General features: G+C 43.3%; 1 protein-coding gene across 2 annotated transcripts in view; it reads left to right on the top strand.

Moving 5' to 3' along the window:
- The first annotated feature begins 2,884 nt into the window (after window positions 1-2,884).
- The window catches only part of LOC311038071 (ephrin-A5b-like), a 96,142-nt gene continuing 74,103 nt past the window's right edge, over window positions 2,885-24,923 (top strand). For both annotated transcript variants that reach the window (XM_084047382.1, XM_084047383.1), the window contains exon 1: window positions 2,885-3,949. In XM_084047382.1, coding sequence (XP_083903508.1) covers window positions 3,816-3,949 — 134 coding nt within the window. In that variant the 5' untranslated portion in view covers window positions 2,885-3,815. The remainder of the gene's footprint in view (window positions 3,950-24,923) is intronic.

Below are 24,923 nucleotides of genomic sequence, written 5' to 3' on the forward strand. Positions count from 1 at the left end.
ATCGTACCGCTGTACTTTTTGCAAACTGTTAATAAAGTATTCAATCAATCAATCAATCAAATGTAGTAGGTTTACAAATCTCTTACTGAGGTCTTCCAACACATTGGTGTGATGAGGGCTTCTGTTCGGCTAGTTTGTCAAGTGTGGTCTAGCAGCAATAACCTCCATGGCAATATTCCATACATGCTGACAGACATTAGATAAGATACTAGAACCTATTAGATGCTTGATGTTAATGTAATAACAAATATTGTTTATCTGTTTTCTCATCAATGACCATGAAACAGATGTCTGACGATGGATAATTCCCCCCTGCCTCCACTGCGTGGCGCTAAAACCCACATGTGCGTAAACTTGAACAACATGAAGCGCCAAAAGTCTGCAGCACTGAAATGTCAGAGATGATAGCAGACGATCAAATAGGTTTAAACTAACTAACTAGGCCCATATTAGTGTGATATCAGCGTAGAATACAACATAGCCACCATAATTAGACTATGAGACAATAAAATAATTTAGGTTAGTCACCCATCAATGCTATCTTAAAGATTAAAAGCAATTAAAGGTAAATGCGTCCCAGCGAGGCATTTTGCTTTTAACTGGGAGCCTGCAATAAATTATCACTTGGTGTCGGCATCAGTGGTGGAAAGTAACTAAGTAAATTTACTCAAGTACTGTTTTACTTTACTGGAGTATTGCCCATTTTGTACTACTTTTACTTTTACGCCACTACATCTCAGAGGCAAATATTGTTCTTTCTACTCCACTACAATTATTAGAAAGCTTTAGTTACTAGTTAGGCTACTTTGTAGATTTGGATTATCATTACAAAACATACATTATTTCTTCAGCCCTATATACATTTCGGCAATTTGAAAATAGCCGATCTACAAGCTCACAACAGGCATTGTGTGCTTGTAGATGTGCTATTTCCAAAAGATTTGTATACATTTTAAAACTTGTAAAATGGGATATTCTGCACCCATGAGTACTTTCTATTTTTGGTACTTTAAGTACATTTTGACACCAATACTTTTGTACTTCTTACTCAAGTCAATTTAGAATTCCGGACATTTACTAAATAGTGTTTACTGAGAGTGCTTCTAACATTGATTGCAGTATTGCTACTTTTACTTAAGTTAAAAATGTGAGTGTTTTTTTCCCCACCACTGCTTATAACTGGGAGCCTGCAATAAATAGTCTCTATGCACCGCAGCCATATTGGAAAGAAATGGGCCTCTTCCTTATTTCCTTTACAGGTGTTACCAATGATACTAATGAAGGCTGTTCCATTTAGTGTAGCACAGTGGTTCTCAAACCCTTTAATTTCAAGGACTCCTATAACTCTCAGAGTTACACACCCGTAAGGGTGGTTTGGAACCCCCTTAAGGAAGCATGAGGGTCCCTGGACCCCAATTTGAGACCCACTGGTGTAGCAGAGTGTTTCCAATGAGCCAACATGCACAATATCAGCACCCTGACTCTGTTTGACCAGAATGGAACAGAGCCTTCATTAGTATCATTGGCAACACCTGTGCATGTCTTCACGCTATGGCTGCTGTGCATAGAGCCTACTGGGAGCCTGCAATAAATTATCACTTGGTGTCAAGACCTCTGGTTCCACAGGTAAGACGAGGAGACTTGTCTTCTAGGGCCCATCATCATCATGTTGAGATATGTGTCGATCTTTCAGACGAAACCACCTTTTCTTATGCAATGAATGATCTGTCGCGCAGAGGAAGCAGATATTACCCCCCGGGGTGAGGGATGTTGTTTTTGTAAGCGAAACGCCCATCCTTCAACATTCAAACCAATGAGAGACAGTGTAGCGCGTCCATCATGAAACTGTAGCCGCGAAGCTGGTGCTGCTGGCACGGTGGAGGGAGGGCGGGGGGGGGGGGGTGGTCAGCGTTGCCAGATTTTGCGCGAGAAATAAGCAACCAGGTCTATGAAAACAAGCCCAAAAAAAGAAGCGACTATAATAGGCTACAGACAGTTGAGCACTTTAAACCTGGAAATGGCTAATGCAACGCGTTGTGAGCTTGTAGATCTGCTATTTTCATGAAATAAAATGTGGATTTTTTTTTTAAACATTCCAACATAAATAGGCTACATATTCATTGGGGGGGTCCATGACACTGGTTTGAATAATAATTACAAAAAATTGGAAACAAGCCCAAATAAGAAACTATAGGCTACTTTAGAAACAAGCCCAAAGAAAACCGCAACCTGGCTGCAACTACCAATATTTACAAGCAACTTTACATGGGTAAATTCTCCTTCTACAGCACTGCCATCCAAGTGTGGAATGCCCTGACCCTACCCCAAATGTGGTTCACTGGATTCCTTTAAAACAACCCTGAAAATTCACCTTTCAGGAGGCCAAAGGGGGAGGTAATTATCACTTAGACAGTCGACCCCCCCCCCCCTTTCTTTACCTAACCCACCCCCCCCCCCTCCTTTCTACTCTGTACATATATAGTGTTTTAGATTTGTGATGATATTGAATTTTTGTGTTATTTTTTATATGTTGATGAATTGAATACATAGGACCCCAATGGAAACAAGACCGCAAGGACTTTTTTTGGTGTCCTTTTCGACACCGTGTTTGACTGTACTCGTGCTGTTTTGCATGTTTGTCTAATAAAATATTCAATCGATCAATCACAGAAAAAGAAGCCCAAGGTCGCTTATAATAAAAGGACATGGCAACCCTGGAGTAGGGGGGGGGGGGGGGGGATTCGGGCTAGGAGCGGAGCAGGGCGGGGGGAGCATGGCCGTGGGGGTGGGGGGTGCTTGTCATGACTGAGCGCTGACTTGGTTGGTTTCTTTAGACAGATCCACTACATTTCTTGCGGACCCCCTTTCCCTTCCCTTCCCTTGGCTGACTGTGTGTGTTGCCAGGTTGGCTGTCAGTCAGTCAGTCAGTCAGTCATATAGCTGTGCTGCTGTGCATTCGGAGCAGCGTTGAACCAACTGTAGGTCTGGTGTGTTCGGCACCAGCGCTACACATTGTTCCACAGCTGAGGATCCACAGCTGAGAGAGGGATCCAGTGTGATCCACAGCCAGTCAGCGAGCTCCTGGAGACGGGCTGTTTTATTCACTGCTCCGCCCCGATAAATCAGAGACACTACCGCGGGGACACGGAGCACACAGCACACAGGGACAGAGATCCACTAGATCCCCGAGTTTGAGAGGAGAGGAGAACGGCAGAAGACTGCGGAGAGATCTAACCTCCCTCACACTGCTGCTACACTCACTGGAGTTTATTCTCTGTATGATTTAAGGACTGCATACTCTCACTTCTTTAGGATTTGTGTTTTTCACTCCGACCTGCAGCAGCAGGGACAAACGCGGCAGTTTAAACGCACGGAGTCGGGAGTGAGGTTCTTGTTGCTCCGGGACAGTATTTTTCCCCACCGCCGTAGAAATTTATTTTGGATTTGTTTTTATCATCCATTATTTTAGAACACATAGCCCTACGAGGCTATTACTCCGTTATACAGTGACTGGAAAGGGATACGTTTGTTGCAATGGACACGCGGTCAGATTAGAACACCGGGGGCAGAAATAGTTAGCCGTTTTTTAAAAGGGGCTAAACCCCGCTTTTACATTTTTTAAATAATAATATACATCAAGAAAGAGAGAACAGTGTGGGAAGAGAGCGACTGTATCCCCGGCGGAGCGACATTCAGATGTGATTACAGAAGGACTTCATCCACCACCACAACAAGCCAGACGCCGATTCCAAAGAGAGAAGGGACTTTACTACAGTACTCCCCGGCTTGTTGTCCAACAAGTTTTTGAGAGCGATATGCCGCAGGTGGAAATGCTTGTGTTCGTCGCCGTGGCCGTGTGGACGACGTGCGTGTGCGTGTACGGCCAGGACCCGGCCTCCAAGGTGGTCTCGGACCGCTATGCAGTCTACTGGAACCGAACCAACCCCAGGTGAGCAACACAACAACACCCGCCGCAACTTGCGCCCCCGATCGCGGATCGGGAGCTTGAGGCTTGACCATGGGGGCTACCGCAGTGGTTCTCCAAACTTTTTCATGGCCAAGGACCCCCACATTGATATTTGATATTATTTGCCCGCGGACCCCTCATTCCAGGGACCCCCCAGAAGTCAAGATTTGAGTTAAAAAATGTTCGTACATATTCACAGATTTGCACACATTTTCAAGATAAAAAAAAAGCTTGAAGATCTGCTGATTTTTCAAAAAATAGCAGATCTACAAGCTCATAGCGCGGCACCGAGTGCCGCGCTATGTGCCGCGCTATGAGCTTGTATATCTGTTATTTTTGAATAGCCAAAATGTAAGATATGAGAACCAATGGGGTACCGAATTCTCCCAATGTCACACAGTCAAAACCCAGAGAGGCAAAGTCACTCTGAACGTGAACAGATGTATGAACGTATACACGCTCAGAGTTAGAAATTGATACATTAAGACTGATCCTGTTGCTGTGCAGACATTTTTGTATTAGCCTATTCATTTTTATTTGTATTCTTCAATAGTGCTTAATTCGCCAAAAGCATCTCTTGTCTCTCATCATCTTGTATCCGATTGCTTTCCCTTTTATCTGGTTATTCAGAAGTCAGATTTTTAGTAATGAAAGCCTATGAAAAACATGAACATTCATCGTTTTAATTGTGTAGTTAAGTTTCGAGGGAAAGACATGTATTGATATAGACGCAGACCTTTGATTGACTCGCTCATATCTCCCAGGTGTTATTACGTGAACTTCACCCATGACATTGACCAGTCTGGTCACCATAAAATACGAATATTTAAACTGGCCTATATCATAATAAAGTAGGCCTATTGACTTAGAGACTCTAATGGTATAGGCCAGGGGTCTTCAACGTTTTTCAGGCCAAGGACCCCCTAGCTGAGAGAGAGAGAGATGAAGCAGGGACCCCCTCTATATTGTATAAAATTGGGGTTCAGATTAAACTTTTTTTTTTACTCTGTCTGCTCTTTTTCCCCTCTACACCTATGAAATTTGCCAATTCTTTGATCTACAAGCTCACAACGCCTCGCAATTTGAGGCGTTGTGAGCACGTAGATCTGCTATTTTTGGCTAAAATTCTCCTCAGAAAAAAGATGCTAGGGTTCAAGTGGTTAATGTAACAAAAAATCCTATCACACAAACATTTGGCGGCCCCCCTATAGTAACTCTGTCGAAGACCCCTGGTAGGCTGGTATAGGCTAGCCATAAGATCTACCTTACAATACAGGCTAATAAAATGGATAGCTTATTTAAAACATCCCCCACACGGCGAGGCAAGTTTATTTGTAGGCCTACAACTCCTTTCAACAAGGCAAAGTGCTTTATGCGAAATTGTAGGACATTTTAAAAAGACATTTGGATATGATTAAAAATAGAACAAGGGAAATCAGATCACAAGAAAGACGACAAGTACAACATGCCTTACAACATTGATCTTGCCCTCAGAAAACTCACACTTTTAAGTATCAGGCTATGCTATGGTAATATCCAGAATATTTTCACAAATGTACTGAAACGCTCAGAATAATCCACATTGATAGCTGCAGCGAGACCAACATAGCAAGTGGTTATCTCAGAAGATACATATACAGCTGATCCCTGGTCCACTGTATTTTCTGAATAATGCTGAGTTGCACTCACTCGGAGAGTCTGCAGTCGTCTGTTGTCTATTAATATCGACGAAATGCTTGTTATCGCATTTGCATTTTTATTTTAAGTTGCAGAATCTTTCGGTATCAAGTGTGGTGGATCATTATTTGTGAGGCTATAACGGTGTAAGGCTCCGAGGGGCTCCTAAAAATGAACAGAGCTACAGTGAACCCTGTCTTGAATATCGTTGCTGTTGGGTGGAAACCTCATATACCAAAACTGTTTCTTTTCACAGTTCAAATTTAAAAAAAAAGAGCAAAAATTGCAGATCTCTTGTAGATCTGCTATTTTTGCTACTTTTGTGTGACATTGTACTTGTAGTATGATCAAGTAGGGCGTAAATTCACCAAAGAAAAGTTCAAATATGTAGATGCAAGGTTTCTCCCTGACAGCAAATGATATGCTGCAGGTTGCCATCTACCGTTTCTACTCTACTTAGCTTTATTCCCCCCTTTTTTCTTTTCTGAAGTTGCAACTAATTGCAACCTCAGGGAAATTAATAATATCAGTTTGAAGAATTTGACCTATAATAACTTTGCTCTCTGTTTAACAAATGCTAATTTCTGCTTTGTCACAAATGCAATTGATGGCACTTTTAAAACAATTCTGAATCTGAACAAAGGGTTAGGTCATCTTCCGGTGGTGTGACTCAATGATTTATAATAAATGTAAATGACCTCAGCACATAGTGCTATGTCCTTGTTGGGATTGAACACAGATGTGTCATTCATTGCTAGTGGTGGACTTTTAGAGTATTTGTTTTTCTAGTTTTTGTTTTCAAGCTGATGACTTTCACTCTGCTCAATTTCAAATATTGTACTTTTGACTTTTCTAAGAAGGGACCCCAAACTTACAAAAAAAAGATTTACGAAAATAGCCAATCTACAATTTCACAATGAGACGCGTTTTAATGAGCTTTTAGATCTGCTATTTTTGAAACTTTATGAACATCTTACATCTTAAATTATGTAACCCCTGTCTGTGAGTTAGAATCCATTTTTCGATCGGAACTTGCACACAGGCGTCAACCACTGGCATATGAAGAGAGTGACGAAGCCCTTTTCTCACTTTCCCCAAATTTAAGCTGTTGGCGTTTTTGTGAGCGGTCCTCGCAGGCTATGGGATCGGTGGTTGTGGTTGCAGTGTCATACCCCGGATGGATGAAAATGGCGGCTATGGACTAGTTTCAGGACATTTCTGAAAATGTCTGACAGTTTCTGGAAGTGTAGGCTACTTCGTAATTTGTACTTCTGAATACTTGAGTAGTATATACTTTGTTGTCACCAGTGGTTATTGTTAGTCAAGTGCTGTCTTTTTGGTAGAGATGCTACACGCAGCAAAAACACAAGTTTTAATTTTACCATGGAACATTATAAATGGACAATTTACCATTTTTACACTCTCAGAATTAACTCCATGAGTCATAGCGGCCCTATCCTCAGGTGAACATGCCGCAAAAAAAATCCAGATCTACGCAGTGACGCATTGTGAGCTTGTTAAATCGCCTATTTTTGGCAAAGATATTTATTATAGGGGGAAAACAGGAGAGGGCCTAGTATAGACCCTTGGGGGACTGTACGTATATAGGGTTTAAGGAGTGGTTAATAAACTGACATAATTTTACTGTGCAGTTTTCGGATGAGTCAGAATCAAAATAAAGGTAATATTTGGTCTGAGATGGGGAAACTGGTTCCATGGGCTTTTGGCAGAACATAAAACATAACACACACACACACGCACAGGGTGACAGAGAGAGCAGTATTTGTCTTTACACTGTTAACCCTGAGGCGAAGTGTGTGCGCAATGGTTTCGGGAAAAGTAGAGGAACCGGCGAGATACTGATGTACAAATGCAAATCTTGTGGTGCCATCAAAGTCGGCTGACACACTTCCTGCTTGACTAACACTGGGAGCAATAACATCTCTTCTACAGTCACTGTCTGTCCCTTTTACAACCTGCAGACGCTCGTTTTCTTTCTGTCCCCTACGACACCGCTTCCCAATGTGGGGTCCGAGGACCCGCAGGGGTCCTCGAGGGGGTTCCAGGGGGCCCCCCTGTTAAATGATTGCAAGTTAGGTACCAAATGGACCCTTTCAGATCTGTAACTTCGAGAGTATTCAAATGCGGGTCCATTTGGTTCATGTTTGCACACTCTCAGAGTTAAAGGTAGGGTAAGTGATTTCCTTTGGTTAAAATAAGTGTTAAATAGCTTTATATTCTGATAGTACTCGTTGCTATAGAGTGTTTGTTCAGTAAAAGGAGTCTCCTTGTCTCAGCTATTAAACAAAAAATGCGTTTTCAGGTCAGGATACCAATTGTATCCAATCAGGATAGATAACTCGTTCAGGATACAGATTAAACAAGTGAAATTGGAAGTGATGACACTAAGAAATGAGTTGAACAAAATTGGACCTGGAACACTAAAAATGAAGTTGATAAATGGGTACTCTCTCCTGATTGGCTGAAATGTTGTCGCCTTACCTGAAAATGTATTTTCTGTTTATTAAAGAGCTGGAGAGACGGAGAGACAGAGAGACTCCTGTTACTGAACAAACACTCTAGAGCAATGATTACTATCACAATATGGTGCTTTAACCTTTTAACAAAAACCTTTTGTTTTAACCAAGAAAATATCACTTACCCTACCTTTTACATTAACAGTGAGGATTTAAGGATTTTACAGCGTAAATTGGGGTCCCAGAAATAGGAATGGTTATCAAATGGGGGGTCCGTGGCCTAATGCATATAAAACTGGGGGGGTCCTTGAAATAAAAATAAAAAAAAGATTGAGAATCACTGCCCTACAAAGATTCCCAGTTTCCCAACAAGTCTCATTCCTTGGTTGCCATACACCCCCCCATTCCCCCCACCCCCCCACCACCACTCTTCCAAATGCTCCCCCCCCCCCCACACCCCCCTCCCCCAACCCACGCTGGGGCAGACAATGAGAGGAACACAGGGGTGTTTCAACAGCGGGCCAAGGTCTCAGCATGGTGCATGCTCCTCCGAGACACACACAAACACACACACACACACACACACACACACACACACACACACACACACACACACACACACACACACACACACATGCTGGGGTCACACACTCGGTGGTAACCAGGCAGGCCCTGGGTTAAGCATCAGGGAGCTTGCACAGAGGGGACTGTAGTCAGGGTCAAAACTGGGGCAGTACCGCCGGCCCTGGGGCCCTCAGCGATGGGCCATTGCAAGGCACCCTGCCTGGACTTTGTCCCGGGCAGAATGGGGCTCTCTCTCTAAATAAATGAGTAACTCTAAATGACCGTCTCCTTTTCTCATTCATGACTCTAATCTAAACCCGACCCGGGCCGTATAATATAACAGAGTGCCATGCTAAGACTCGGGGCCCCATTGACCCGTAGCAGAACCTCGCAGTGTTTCATACGAGACCCTGGGCCCCCAGCACCCTGCTGCTTAATGGAACTATACGCAGTCTTCAGTGCCACTGGGGTTCTGCTGCTGCTGCTGCTTCTTCTTCGTCGTTGTCTTCTTCTCCTTCTCCTCTGTCCTCCTCCTTTACATTTTATGGCTCTTGGCGATGACAAGTGAACCGTGCTGTGCCGCGTGACGTATTTCACAGGTTCTGGGTTTGTTTCCACACGCTACAGCTCGGTTCCAGATAAGGTTCTTGGGCCGTGCTCAGGAGGTGGTGCTAATCCTGCGTTCTGGGAACTCAGAACTTACGTAATCCTTTTTCTTTTCTAAAATAGCTTGTAGATGGGCTAGTTGTTTTTTTTTGTAATGACGTACGCCCCCCATTCAGGGGTGGTTCTGGTTATAATGGAAACCTAAACAACGAACGATCACAGAACTTCACGGGGTTCTGGAAAGTTTCAGCTTCTGGGTTGCCTTTCATAGTGGGAAAGAGCTATTTGACCCTTAGAGAACATGGTACATAAAACAGCGAAGCATCCTCGGCCATTCATGAAATCCGCTACACAGGAGCTCTGATTCGAAACGGGAAATGATTCGTAAAATGATGATAAAATGGAAACGGCGGAGACATTTTCATGGGTACTTGTATTGTGTCTAGAGCGTGTGATGGAGTCTCAGAGTGTCGTGTCGTCTCAGATGTGGCCATTATTATTTGTGATCCTTTGGCAGCGCAGCGTCTTCCTATGGTGATGCTAGACCAGACGGATGGGACCTATCTCTGTGAATGCAGGGGTGGAAAGTAACTTAAGTATATTTACTCAAGCGCTGTACTTAAAGTACTATTTTGAGATACTATTTCTTTACTTTTTCTATACTTTTCTACTTCTGTGACAAATATATGTATTCAAAGATTTTCACAAATTTTCTTTTTTTTTTCAAAAATAGCAGATCTACAAGCTCATAGCGCGGCACTCGGTGCCGCGCTATGAGCTTTATATCTGCTATTTTTGAATAGCCAAAGAAAACTAAAAATAACAGACGCTTTCCCGGTCTTAATGGGTTAATACAAAAGCCCTATTTTACTTTACTTTGGCTATTTTAACTTTTATTTCTGTACTTTTACTCAAGTAAAATTTTGAATGCAGAGTATTTCTACATTGTGATATACTTTTACTTAAGTAAAAAAAACTAAAACCTGAGTAGTACACCACCACTGTGTGAATGGTTCAGCCAGGCCTGGTGTCTCTGACAGCAAATTAGCTGCACTCATTATTATGAGCTACTTCGTTAAAAGGAGGGAAACTGCAGTGACAGAGATTCTTGAAGGAGAGCAGCACAATTGATATAAGGAGGATTTCTGGCACTTTTGTAAGACATAGGCCGACTGTAAAATTCTGTCTTTTCAAAAGAACAAAAACAAAAAAAAGAAGAAAATCTGAAATGAAGAAATGTGCTGTTTTGATATTTATTAGTCATATTAATTAGCCTGAGAGAGAAACTGCCTACGGTGCACAATCAAATCTCTGGAGGAAGCGAGAGAAGGGCCATAGAGCTAGTTGCACAGCTGGGTTCACATTAGCAAGGACATATGGTGTAAATACAGACAGTGCCGCACATTGGGTTTCAATGGCATTGAGGAGAATCCGAAAATGAATGGAAATCATTATTTGATCATTTCTGGGTCTTGGTAGGTTTAGGGATTACACAAAAAAGTATGAAACCACTGTTAAATACTGACATTATGCACATGGAGTTTTAGATGCACTGTGACTTCATGCTCTGTAGTCTGTTTGGTGGGTTCTAGTTTACCATCATAATATTGCTAAACCACCATCGGTATGCGCGTCCTCACATGCTTTTAATCCAGTCAGGGGAACGCAATCTGGAGTGTTTTAATGGAAAATATATGTGAACCCTGTCCATACATGTGAGAGGAATTAGTCGCAGACGTTACATTTTGGTGTCAGTGTCTGGTTCCTTGCAAGTCAAATAAATTATATCGGTGGTGTGTTGTTAGCGCAGCAGCAGCGGCAGCAAAGCAACAAGGAGCTATTAGAGAATTCCCCGCTGACCTTCTATTTAGCTGCTTCATTAAAATCCACCGCGGGCCCACACAACCTTCACCGCGGCTCTAGGTGTTTATTTGTTGCTGATAGGTGGGATCAGCGGAGAATCAGGGCCGAGTTCCGTCCCTAATCTCCCAAGCTGTTTGTGTCTCCGACGCCATGGTAACCGATACCCCCTCGTCATCAAGGAACATCAATGGGTGGGACTAACGACCTGGCAGCTGGGGGGAGATAGGGATTCCAGCATTCTACGAGAGCACTGTCACCTCAGGGGGGTTCCTCTAATCCCTGATAATGCCCATCTAAAGCTTTTCCACAACAGATGCAACATATTTTCTCTCACAAGACAGCCAAAGATTAAAAATACAACAAACACTGACATGTCAGGGTGAGAGAAAGGGGTCCCGTTCCCAGGTTTTTTGCTAAGTGACCGCTAACTTCATAACATCCCCTGTCACAACCTTTTTGACGGCAATTGCATTCTTGGTCGGGAAGGGAGATGAAACATCCCTTGATGGAATGCCTGAGAGAATGAGCCCAGAAATGAGCGATGGCCTTGTGGCTCTTCTCTTCGCCTCGTAACCTCCCCATCGAATGGCCAGTCACAGTGACACAGTGCGTCTCCCGAGTAGAATGACCTTCGCTGTTTGCTCGACACACTGCTTCCCTTTTTTAATCTCCACTTAAGGAACAATGCTGCATTTTTTTTTCAGTCGGTGGCGACTGGCGAGCTGATGTTGTGATAGTTTCCCAGTGGCATTGTGAATAGCTCTGTTCACATTGTTCCGAGTGTTTACCCTATTTTTCCCCCCTATCGGCTTGTTCCTGGCTCCCTGCTGCTCGGTTCCGCTTAATAAAAAAAGAACTGGCCCCAAAAAAAAAGCAGCAAAGTCTAAATATTGACTGAATCCCGGGACAACGGCCCTCTCTCCCCGGCCCTCGTCCGGACTGCCCGAATCGGCGTCCCGCAGCGTAGCCTGATTTTAACGGCGCGCGCTCTCTGAGAAGGACAGGACATGATGGAGAAGTGGACGGATCAATGTTCGTTCGTGGAAGCGTAAATGATATTAGGGGCGGTGCCGCACTCAACAGCAGCGATGCACACACACAGTCACAGGGGTGAGAGGACAGAGGACCCCTGGTTGGGGTTAGAACCTGTGTCTTCCTCCCCAGCCTGTGGCTAAAGATGTGGTTTGACACAGGCGCGTTGCATTCTGGGAGGTGGCAGAGAGACTCGATCTGTCGTTGTTAAGCCTGCATGCTATCGGCTATAACGACAAAAAGTGCAGCGCAACAAACTGACTGAGGGAGACTCTTCGGGTCATAAAATTTGATGGAAAACAAACCAGAAACCCTCCATTACATTTCGTACAAGAAGCCACTTATCAATTTCTTCACAGCATGCCGTTTTCAGTTACTTACTATACTTAAAGTAATTGTGACTTACATACACCTTGAAAAGACTGAGCATTGCCATCGGTTAACCACTTTAAACCCTGTATTTGACCAGATTTCCCCCAGGGCTCTATACTAGGCCACAATGTGAGCTTGTAGATCTGCTATTTTTGCAGACTGTTTCACCCCAGAATAGGGACGCTAGGATTCATGTGGTTAACCCATTCAATCCGGGAACGCATCTGTTTCACTTTAGCTTTCTTTGGCTATTCAATAAAATAGCAGATATACAAGCTCATAGCGCGGCACCGAGTGCCGCGCTATGAGCTTGTAGATCAGCTATTTTTGAAGAAAAAAAATCTATTATGTGCAATTTTTTGAATCGCCAGAGAAATCTGAAAAATCACACAAACGCGTTCCCGGTCTCAATGGGTTAAGGAATTGCTGGGTTCTATCTAATTACGCAGGTAAATCCAGAGTGATGATTTAACATGTGAGAGTTAAGAATGGACCGGCGCTCTTCAGAGCTCAAATGAACACTCTGGGAGTTGCTGTGTGGTTTTCCGCACTGGAGGGAATGGCTGTCCTGTGGAGCAGCCAGGCAGCTCCAGTGCACTTTGACCCCGCACGCAGGTTTCTGTCTCGGCTCAAACTAATAAGCCTCGGCCCTCGCTCCGCCACGGCTTGAGTGACAGGAGCCAGAGATGAGTTCCTTTTAAAGTCTGGCTGCTTCATTGTCTTTTGTTTCATGTTGAAATTTCTTGCATTTATTCTCTAGACTAGAGCGTCGCGGGCGGGTACAAATTATTCATTCCGGTTAACAGAACGTTAGCAGTTGGAGCTCTTTTTTCCCCTCTTTACGTTTTATGTACGGCTGTCCTCGTCTAAAGACATTCTTAGTGCAATAATAGTCATAGGGATGATTTGTCAACTAATTGATTAGTTTATTTAATCAACAAATCTTGCAGAGACCAGCTTTTTCAGGTTAGGTGAGGTTGAGATCTGAAAATTCTAACGATGAATCGCTACTGGCTATTTCAAGTTAGGTTATATACAGTATATAGAGTTTACAAGTTAAAAACAACAAATCAATGACCAAAATCTTGGTTGATTCACCAAATCAACCGAGATGAAACTAACCAAACTGCTAGTTTATGAGCTAGCAGTTTTATGTTGATAAATGTTTCCACTTTCCGGATATTTATTTCATCCAGTTTCCAGATCCCAGCTGTGTGATCTTTCTTGGGTACTCTTTATTTGAAATGCCCAACAGTCAATGGATTAGGAGGGACTCCTTTTACCTAATCTCAGTCTCACTCCAGTGCACAGAGGTTCGGTTTTCTACTGTTTCTTTAAGGTTTTAATCTCGGCAGGGCTTTTTTTGTGTGTGTGTGTGTGCGCTGTTTAAATGTGAGTGGTGAAATAGCATCCCCCGTGTCTTTTAAGGCACCGGTGAGGGTATTAGCAAAGAGGCTCTAAGGGGCTTAAGAGGTCAGCCCTCCCTTTTGTGTGGAGACACAAAACACTTCCTGTGGGACCCTTCACCTCTCTCTGTTCTTCCCCCAGAAAGCCAGGCCTTGCCTGACCATTCACATTAATCAGCTTCGCCTCTAATGACTGCAGTAAAGCTTCTGAAAACTGCCTCTAAAAGGTTCTAAAGGACCACTAAGCCTCCTAGCCGACCAACCGGGCGAGACTGCTCTGCTGTAAGGAACGCATCTCTGGACAGGAGCGCACACCCCGTGTCAAAGTTTGTGGAGTGGATGTAGTGACTATGTGGGGTTCCCTGCACACTTTAGGCTGAACAAAGAAATAACAAATAAAATACATACCATGGGCCAAGAGGCACTGTAAATTGAACCCCATGAAGAAAGTGAAAGGCCCTTAGAAGCTATGTAGAAGAGCCTTCTGTGCCTTTATATGCCTTCTATTATACTCTAGCAACATTTTGTTGAACCTGAGTGACACTAAAAGGGATACGTTTGCACCGCTGTCTTCCAATGAGCAGAGTGCAGAGAGGGAGAATGTATTGACTCAACGGAACCGGTCGGGAGCTCAGCTGTGATCATAGAATGGAAGCGGGTGATAAAATTGGGACTATATAACAGCAGTAATGTGGTGGCCTCGCTCATTCACTCAGTACTGTCTGCAGCAGGGGGGCATGTGTATTGGTTCGGTTGTTTATCCAGAAAGTGAGCAGACCCGTGCTTCCATGTTTAGGGCAGTTTATATTAGTCTAAATGTCAGCAGGGTGTGGTCGGGTCTGGTGTTGGTAGCTCAAACACTGTTTGTTTTAAAGGACTGCAAGGATAGACTAAAGACACAGCTGTTTTTCATTAGGTTTGAAGGCAGGCGGAAAAGATGAGACAATTGAGACTACTCTCAAAGAAATTGGCCAGAGAAATGTATGCTTAATGTGAAACAAATGTGATTATTTCGATAATAGAACCAAATGTCCATTTTCTGCTACTGGAACTTGACTTGGGGGTTTATGTGTGCATATATATATATATATATATATATATATATATATATATATATAGCCATTTTTGGTCCCTGTTTTGCCAGGTCCAGTGGTTGCTAACTTGTAGGTTATGAGGAAGGAATTTAAGTTACTGTACTACACTTTTCCAGTCACGCTTTTTTTGTCAGTCACCGTGGTTCGCATAATGTTTTTCTGCCTTGCAATAACAGCGCTGCATATAATTAAACTAACCCATAGCCATACAGTTAATCCAAAACACCTTTTTATGTGGACAGTTTTTTTGTAGAATCACTGTTGCTGTCTAGTTGTCTTGGTTTAAGACATTTAAAAAAAAGAAAACCTACGATGAGAACATTTGTAAGTTTATTTTATTTTATTGCAGACCAATGTTTAGCACAGTCACAGGCTTTCATGTCAAATCAAAACAAATATTGTTCAATCAACTATACAGAAAGTAGTTGTATAATTCTCAGTCCCCTTTTGTACAAATTAGGTCGTTAGGACGTTAACGATCTTTTAGATGGGAACAGAACACAGGGTGTTTAAATGTGAGTTAGGAACATTTGTTTTTTTCATGAACTTGGTGTGACTTTGTGAGAACTTTAGTGTGTCTTACTGGCCCATGGAGACAAGAGACTGTTTCCTCTTGTGTTCGAACGTGGCCAGAGCTTTGGGACACATGAAATATTAAAACGCTGTTTGCGATCTCACAGTAGAGCCTGGACAGCAGACCTTCACACGCAACCCAGACGAAATCCAGGTCAGGACCGTCGTGACTTTAGTACAGGGGTCGACGTTTTGTCCTCTCAGCCTTTTTCCCTCCTCGCTTGGTTAGTGTTTCTTTGAAGATAGACGACTTTGATAAAAAAAATAGTTTTTTATTGTTTGAGTCATAAAAAAAATCACAGACTGACAAGATTTGTATCGATAAGCGTGTGTCGTCTCCTCTTCGTTACATTCTGCAGCATAGTGGAGCAGTCAGCCATTTCCGAATTCGACTCCATTTTGTTCGGAGAAACAAAAGCGGAATCTTTGGCCGTTTCTTAGGAGTTCGCCGCTCTTCTCTCAATTTTAAAACGGAAATGTTCCCGGACAACATCCCGCGTCCGTGATCATTTGAAACCAATTTTAATCTTACTCAATCACAATCTCGGCGGGGAATTCTCTCAAGCCAGAAGAGTAGAGAGTGGGATGGGGGGGGTTGGGGCGGTTTGGGGGGCGGGAGGAACATTGGGGTTATCCAAGTGAGGCGAAAAGTGGGGGACTTTTTTTTTCCCCCCAGCCCCGACTTGCATCGTAACACAATGACCATTGTGCAAGTTGTGATACATTTGTCACAATGTTGCATTCATGCCTCAACCATGTATGTATGTATGTATGTATGTATGCCCCAGCCATCAATATCTGTGCCATTGACAACGAGGTCCTGTCTGAGCTGGCGCGTTGGCACTCATATCATTGGCTGCAGCATTACGGAGGGAACGCTCAGGCAGACGCAGCGAGTGGCCATGCCGATGATCCCCTTTATGTCTTGCCTCCGCCAGGACCCTTAGTTATTCTAGTGCATAATTGATGGAGGAGTTAGAATAGCAGAAGTAATGCGATGAGAGGGTGCAGCCAGGCGGAGCGAGGGATCGCGTGCGTGGGGCTGCAAACATTGCAGGGGACGAGACGAGGGCATCTGGAGTAACAGGTCCCCCTCGACACAGAATGTCACCGTCCAGCCAATCCACGGCTCGCCCCTTTCCCACCAATCGGATCGCTCTGCTCGAGTAGAGTACTACGCTCCCATGTATCAGACGAGACGCTCTTTCAGTCATTTGCTGCTGCCTCTCTTTTAACCCATTGATACCTGGAACGCATCTGTGTCACTTTAGATGTTTTTGGCTATTCAAAAATAGCAGATATACAAGCTCATAGCGCGGCACCGAGTGCCGCACTATGAGCTTGTAGATCTGCTATTTTTGAAAAATAGTGAATTTTTTTTTTTTTATATTTTTTTCCGAAAAACTTTAAGGATTTAGAACATTTTTAGAGGCGGCCTCAGGTCTTAAAGGGTTAAGAGTTTCGCTTGGCTCTTGGCAGCTTTTTAGTCCTTCTAATTTGAGGCTGAGATTTTAGTGACTTTGATCTTGAGGTGGGGGAATGTAAATGGCTCTCGGTCATTCCAATTTGACTGGTAAGAAGACCCCATTTTACATGACCTAGAGCCATTTCTGCCTCAGAGGGCATTCCTTCTCAGTGTCTTTGTGCCTTTTATCATGTAGTAGTTTCTTGTTGTTGCCTTTGGGGCCATAAGCTGTATCAGGGTGTAGACCACACCTAGACAAGCCACTACAATAGAAAGGCTAATGGTCAAACAGCCTTTGCATTGTCCTTTTAAGTAAAGAGGTCACTGATAACATGCCCCATTCCCACTTCAAAGGCAAACCTTCAAAGAAGGTGAAGGGATGGGTTTCCCCATGAGCCTCACCCAAACGGGATGGGTTTCCCCCTGAATATTCACCCAGACTAATTAACTAAGATCCTATCCACAGAGCCTCACACCACAATGTGACTATAGTTGCCGTCGGTTGGAAACCTTGTATGTCTCTAAAACTGTTGGACAGTTTACTTTTCAAGAAATGGAAAAAATAACCTGTGTTCCATTAGATCCGATGTAGTTCTTATTTAGTCACTTGTTCATTGGTTAAATATTCATAAAATCCCCACAGACAGATTTAACCACTTTCAACCTGGCGTCCTTAATTTGGGCAGGTCAATATAGGCGAATATATTTTTAAACTAGCTAAAATGGCCAATCCACGATGTCCCAACGCGTCGTGATGTGATGCATTATGAGCTTGTAGTTGTAGATTAGTTGTTTTTGCTACTTTTTGTGCGACACTTTCATATTTAAAACAGGAAATAGGGCATTCATTTATTCAAAAAAACTAAAACATAAAAAGGTGAAATATGGAGATACGATGCAAGTTATAATGCACTAAATAATGACAAAACATAGCAAACCTCCTAAAACAAGATAAAAATTTCAGAGGAAATTAAAATGTACTTTTTCTGAATGAATTAATCTTAACTTGAAAGTAGCATTTTCGATTTTTCCAACACATTTATTTTTGAAGATAGATTATGCTATTGTTTATTTGATCACATTAAAATGGTGTCAATACGTTTGTAGAATGTACGACACCGTAGTCATTTTGTCGGCAAGTAGTCAAACTAATTGACCATAATTGCTGAATAAATGTATGGTAAAAAAAATAATAATAACCATAATGTCACATTGTCCCTCTTAAGACTAGTGGTAACCCTGTGACCACTTCATATTACCCCTAAATGTCGAGCACCACAGTGCATATGTTCCCACTTTGGGGCAGAAAAAAATGGCGTCTCTTAAATGGGCTCCGTCTAGCATATGAAAACAGTAACTAATGGTAAACATCTCCTTTGCCCGTTCTATGGCCAGAGCCTGTGTTCTTGGTCTATGGCTTGCCCTAAAACAAAGCTGTCCAGGAGAGCACTTAGAGGCCATTGGACTGAGACTATGGCTATTAGGATCATAAAATCTCTCTCATAAAGATGTTTTATTTGTTTCCTGAGTGTGCTGGCTGCTTAGGTTTCCATCGGAAGTCTTTACGGTGCTGTGGTAATATTCCTGTCTCCAGATGGGACTGACCACTGAGTTATAGCAGAATACTGTATAAGCGGCGAAAAACCATAGGCAGGAGAAGTTCAGTAGTTCAATTATTATTATTATTTTCTTTCCTTTTGGGCTGTTGTTTCAAATAATGTGTCATATTGTAATCATTAAAAAAACTACCAGAAAAATAATGAATACAAATTCAATTTGCTGGTTAAAATTATATTGTAAATTGTAAAACAAATGTAAATTGTTTGTACTATAATTAAATAGAAACTTTATGGCAGTTTTTAGTATTATAGTATGCCGCTATTTAAATAGACAAATCCCTTCTTATTTATTCATAACTAATTTTGCAATCTTTCATTTAAGACATTTTTAGGTAGATAGCACTTTCTTTCCTTTTTTTTTGGTATAAATTATGATTATTATTTATGAGTATTATTTACGAGTAAAACTTCCAATGTACAACCAGCCTACATTGCTGAATCATATTTATTTGTGAAATAAATATTATGCTCACAAAAAAATACAGTATAGGCTTTGCAAAAACCTTTGCAAATATATTTGAAATCATACTGTATTCATTTAAACATAACAATGTAAACAACGCTGTAAATTCTTCCACATTCTTGGCATTATCTTATTTTTCAATACGATACTTTATAATTATGGTGTTGTTACCATATAGAAAAATAGCATACAAAAATAACTATTCTTGAGCTTTAACATGTACTTAAGCAAAAATGAAACACTGGATTTTAATGCATTTATTTCTTTATTGTAATTTTAATTAGTTTTTTGCTATAAAAATATGTTGGATTGGATTGTAAAGATCAGCTTTAATAACTCGGTTTAATAACTCTGTTTTGTGACTCTGGCACTTGATATTTTATTAGTCAATCTCGTCAGAGAAGTCGGTTTCATAAAGGCTGATTTACACGTAGGTGTGCGATATGGCGTGCAACCCAAGTATAAATCAGGGTGAAAAACCGCCATGAACCGGCAGTTACAGGACTGAACCGTCCTTTGATCCCAGTGTGTGTCGGTCTGTCAGGATTCTTCACTTTCGCTTATATGAACATTTCTGATTTCTGAGGGGGAAAAAAAGGGGGAAACTAGTTTTTTTTTAATATGTAGAAATAAAATTCTGGTCTGATAGGTGCTGAAGTCCCGTGACCATTCCTTTTTGGGTCACATGTTCTGCGAAGAAGTCGTGCTAGTGGGGTCTAGACACGCGATACACGGGGGGTGGGGGGGGGGGTAAGAGAAATGCGCCGGCTGAGACGTCACACGCGTTTACCATCCCACCAAAGCCAGCCCACTCCTGTATGGCGGAGGAGGCAGGGCCCAGGCAAAAAATTTGCCCAGCAACCCAACAGCGTACTGGGAGGTGTGGCGCTATGGTGTTCTAGTGTATAATACAACTGCTTTGACACAGTTTCACTTGACTACTCAGCAACAGGGGTTGCCAGGTCTGCTTATTGTAATTTCCCCGCAATATTTTATTTGAAAATAGCCTATCTACAAGCTCACAACGCGTCGCATCGCGACGCGTTGTGAGCTTGTAGATCTGCTATTTTCAAATAGCTGATGTATGTGTTAAAGTGCTCATGTGGCACATAGTCGCTTCTTTTGAGCCGGATTTCCTAGACCTGGTTGCTTGTTTCTCGCACAGAATCTGGCAACACTGCTCAGCAACCCCCACCCCCGCCGAGTTAGTGCCAAAGGAGGAGACTTTGAACTTTGTTTGGAGATATATACAAACCAAAAAAAAGAGAAATTGTTAATTATTCCAGCGTAGCCTTGGAGTTGGCAGAAGAGGGCCTGGCAGCTGCTGCTATATACCTTCCGTTCTGGGCCACAGATGTCTAAAACATTTTTTGGTTCTGCCATTGTCCGATGTCACTTGGATATCAGATGGTAACAAATCCGGCAGACTGTAATGCGACGGGGGTAAGAAATTATGCAAATTCTGTCCCTGGCACAAAGGCGCTCTGCCAGGGAGAGAGAGAGCGTTCTGTTCTGTTCGGGGACAACGCTCAACACCCAATCGCTGTCGACCCCAGAACCCTGGCGGCAGCCAATCAGCTTCCGGAAACCAGCTGTGATTTTCATTGGCTGTTTTTTTTTAAACGCAGATCGCCAAAACTGTGCCAGATACAACCAGGGGTAGAAATAACCAAGTATAAGCTAAAGCTATATTCTGCACCCGTTTGCCTGAAGGGGAGCGCAGGGGTTTTCTTAAATGCACTGTTGGATTTGTGATGCATGACAGCACCATGACAGATTTTCTTCCACCATGGAACCAGTGGAAGAAAAAAAAAATCCACCAACCCAATCATGCTGCATCAGTCTCTCCCATACACTCTTGTCAAGGACATTGACGAATATTCACCAGTAAAAAACCCTCAGTGTTCATTTATCCATTTGTAACTCGGCGAGTGCACAAATGTAACCAAATGGACCCTTTCGGGTCCATTTGGTTACATTTGCGCCCTCTCCCGAGTTAAATGAACACTCAGGATCTTTCAGTGTATACCCACGCAGCCGCAAGAGACACAAATCCTTGCACACAACTACACACATGCATTGCAATTACACTTTTTTAGGCCTTTAGCAAACTGTCTTATCCAGGGAGACTTACAAGGGGGCGGGATCTCAGGGGTAAACAGACAACGAACGCCAGGGTAAATAAATGGTCGCGTTTTAAGTAGAGCGCAAAGAAAACAGTTTAGTGCTTCAAAGAAAACTAGGAGGATACCAGGTAAACATCCCGACCTATAGCATCCGTCTGCACGTGCACTTGCTTGAGCACACAAGTGCACACGCGCGCACACACACACACACACACACACACACATTCACATTCAGGTTGGAACAGAGATAATGTTCCTACCGTGGCCTCACTTTCTCCTTATCTCTTTAAGTGTTTCTCGCTGGCCCTCTTTCTTTCCTCGACAACCCCCCCCCCCCCTCTCTCTCTCTCTCTCTCTCTCCCTGGTGACCAGACGTCTGTCATAGCTGCTGACTCCCACTCCTGGCCCTGATATCAGATATGGGAATGGGGGGGGGGGGACGGGGGGACGCAAGACCTCTCAGACTTCAGAGCTTTCTAAGCCCCACTCTCTCTCTCTCTCTCTCTCCTTGGCCCTCCCCCCCTTCGCACTCCCACACCTTCTGTGCCAGTTTGAGATTCCTCGTGATGTCACTTCTTCCAACCCCTTGGCCCTGACACCCCCGCCCCCCCCGCCCCCCCGGGCGGGCCTGCCGACCCTTACGCGACCATATGGCCGTCCCCTGTAGGGGCATTGTTCTCTGGAGATCACCACCACACTTTCGAAAAAAACCACAAGGGGGATTATGTTCTCTCTCGCTCGGCCCTGTATCTGCTCATCGACGGGGACCGTGGTGGTGCGACCGTGTGCGGAAACCGCCTTTAAGAGCGATTTGTTTTCGTTTACCATCATCCAGACTGTTTAAAAAGATACCGCGTCTATATATCTATCTGTTGGTATTGTCGTGCGAAGACGACGTAAAGGAGACGGTGCAGACGCCGGGTTCAGATGATTGTGATTGTAATTTTAGAGCCGTCTCTCTTATAGACCAGACAGACAGAGATTCATTTAATCTGCTGTGGAAAATGAGTCTGCAGACTTTGGGGAGACAGTGAGATTGTATATGCAGAGACTCTCTCTCTCGCACGCACACACACACACACGCACACGCACACGCACACACACGCACAGGCAGAGCAGCCCAAATGCCTCATGTCATTTGTTTATCCAGTGAATCAGCTGTTTGATCATCATTTCGGGCTAATCAGCCATGAGAGCCGTTAGTTAAGTGCAGCTTTTTCCTGTCTGTGATGCAGCCTAACCTGTCTGGCAGATACAGAGATACAAGTCAGAGGCACTTATTCCCATGCACAATGGAAAGGTGCTGGGTTCAATTGAGCAACATGACCCGAGAGAGTGTTCTTCTTTCCTGTCCTATTACCACGCGGCGAGCAACAATGCACTTGAGCCGAGTTTCGTTAGCATCACTGAAGTGGCAATAATTACACTGAAGAACACCCTTGAGTGTAATATTGCGATTATGCAATGATTGCCAACACAAAAAGGCTAGTCTTTATTTTATTGTAGAGGGGCGGGCATTGCTGAGTGGGTAGAGAGAGAGAGAGGCCTCCTGGGAAACGGAAGGTCCCCGGTTTGCATCCCGGCCGTGTCAAATTGTCCCCGAGCATGACACATAACCCTAACTGCTCCCTGAGCTGTAATAATAGATGTAGAATGTGTAAATGTATGTTTGACTACGACGCGTCATATTGTGAGCTTCTCCTGTTTTTGGCACGGGATCCCGCTGTACAGCCGTACAACTAATCAGCCTTTGTTGATGATGGGGGAATTTATTACTCATATTATACACTTTTAATTTTCCTAATGCTAGATCGGGGATTTAAACAGGAAACCATCTGGTCATAATGACAGGGCCGCTGACTTTGATGAGTCATCCCACCCAGATATTATTTCATAATTTATCTGTAATCAACCCACATAATCCATCAACGTGCTGGAGCACAGAAGCCAGGCAGTTGTCCCATAAAACTGCAAAGTCACGTTCCGATCCTTGCAACAGAGTCTATATCCAACACGTATACATGCTGGGAAGTCCTTGAGCAAGGCACCAAGGTCACTGCTGCACACAAGGTCTGACTGCCTCGGTATGGAACGCATACAAATGTTTGCTTCAGAGTGGCAATGTACAGAAACAAATACCTTTTACACTGTGTCTTGTAGATTTGCTATTTTGCTGGGTTTTTTTTGTTTTATTTGTGAGTCTGACCAATGTTTTACATTGAAATAAATGAGTTAAAATGTTAAAATGTTGCCTATAATGACATGCCCAAAATAGAGAATCCAGGAAAGTGTTTAAAATATATTTTTTTGAGAATATTATTTGCAGGTGCTTTGGGAAACGAGTGCGCAAAGTACAAATGTTATACATTAAATGATAATTCATACATTTTTGTATATCGTGTATATATAACAGCAATGTGTGATTGTCACAAAAATCCACCTGGACTTGTCCCACAAGACACCAGGCCATGGTGTTCCTTGGCACTCAGTCGGCACACTGTTTGGGAACCACTGCCCTAAAGGAGATGGCCAAGAAGGAGGGGGAAAAAAAAAGAACCTTGCAGTGCACACAGCATGCAGTCTCAGTCCCCAGCCGTCCCCTCCCCACAAATGTTTCTCGTACTGCCCTTTTGTTCCACTCCAGAATGGAATTGACGCGTGTGAAACCAAAACGCGATACCCAGAGCCCCGAGGGTTCATTATTTTGCCCGCTGTTCTCACGGGGTGAGTGAAAAATCACTCCTTTGTGTGCAAGGGGAAGAAAGCGTCTTCCTCTGTGACCTCATGGCTGTGTGGTGTAATGTCAAAAGGCCTCCGAGGTTTGTGCGGTGCATAGCCACTCCCACTCCCCCGTTTGTGGAGGAGCCGTGGAACCCGACCAGGGGCTCCGGCGTTCCCCTCTGTCCCCAACGCCGCTTGGGAGAGAGAGAGGAAGTGAGAGAGGGAGTGAGAGAGCAAGAGGCTAAGAGAGTGCGCAGAGGACAGTCGCTGGCCTCGCTTAGAGAAAACACCCCCTTGTAAACAAATGTTTGGATCCCTGACAGTGCGCCACACTGGCTAAGCCACCTCGCTGCTCGGAGCGCCCAGTTTCTTTTCTTTGAATTGACATTTCCTGCATGCTCCCACCGCCTGTACCGCGCCGCAGTCTCTGTCCAATTAGGCTGCTTTTCTTTTCTATTCTGTCTCTTTTCAGTTTTTCTTTCTTTCTTTTTATTTCGATATAGATGGACCTTTATCGATCCCAGGGGGGAAAGTTCTGTTGTCATGGCAGTACCACAGTTATGAAACGCAGCACCACCAGTGGTGTAAAGTAACTAAGTACATTTACTCAAGTACTGTACTTAAGTACAATTTTGAGGTATTTTTTACTTTACTGGAGTATTAACAATTTTCAATACTTTCACTTCTACTCCACTACATCCCAGAGGAAAATATTGTACTTTTACTCCACTACAATTATTTGAAAACTTTAGTTACTTATAGATATAAATGATTATATTATAAAAAAACATACGTTAACCACTTTAGCCCTATTTTATACCTAGGCTATTTGAAAATAGCCGATGTACAGTACAAGCTCACGACGCGTTGTGAGCTTGTAGATCTGCTATTTTCAAAC

Source organism: Gymnoscopelus microlampas (genome assembly GCF_963454915.1).
Source record: "Gymnoscopelus microlampas genome assembly, chromosome: 21".
In the NCBI taxonomy this organism is placed as follows: Eukaryota; Metazoa; Chordata; class Actinopteri; order Myctophiformes; family Myctophidae; genus Gymnoscopelus; species Gymnoscopelus microlampas.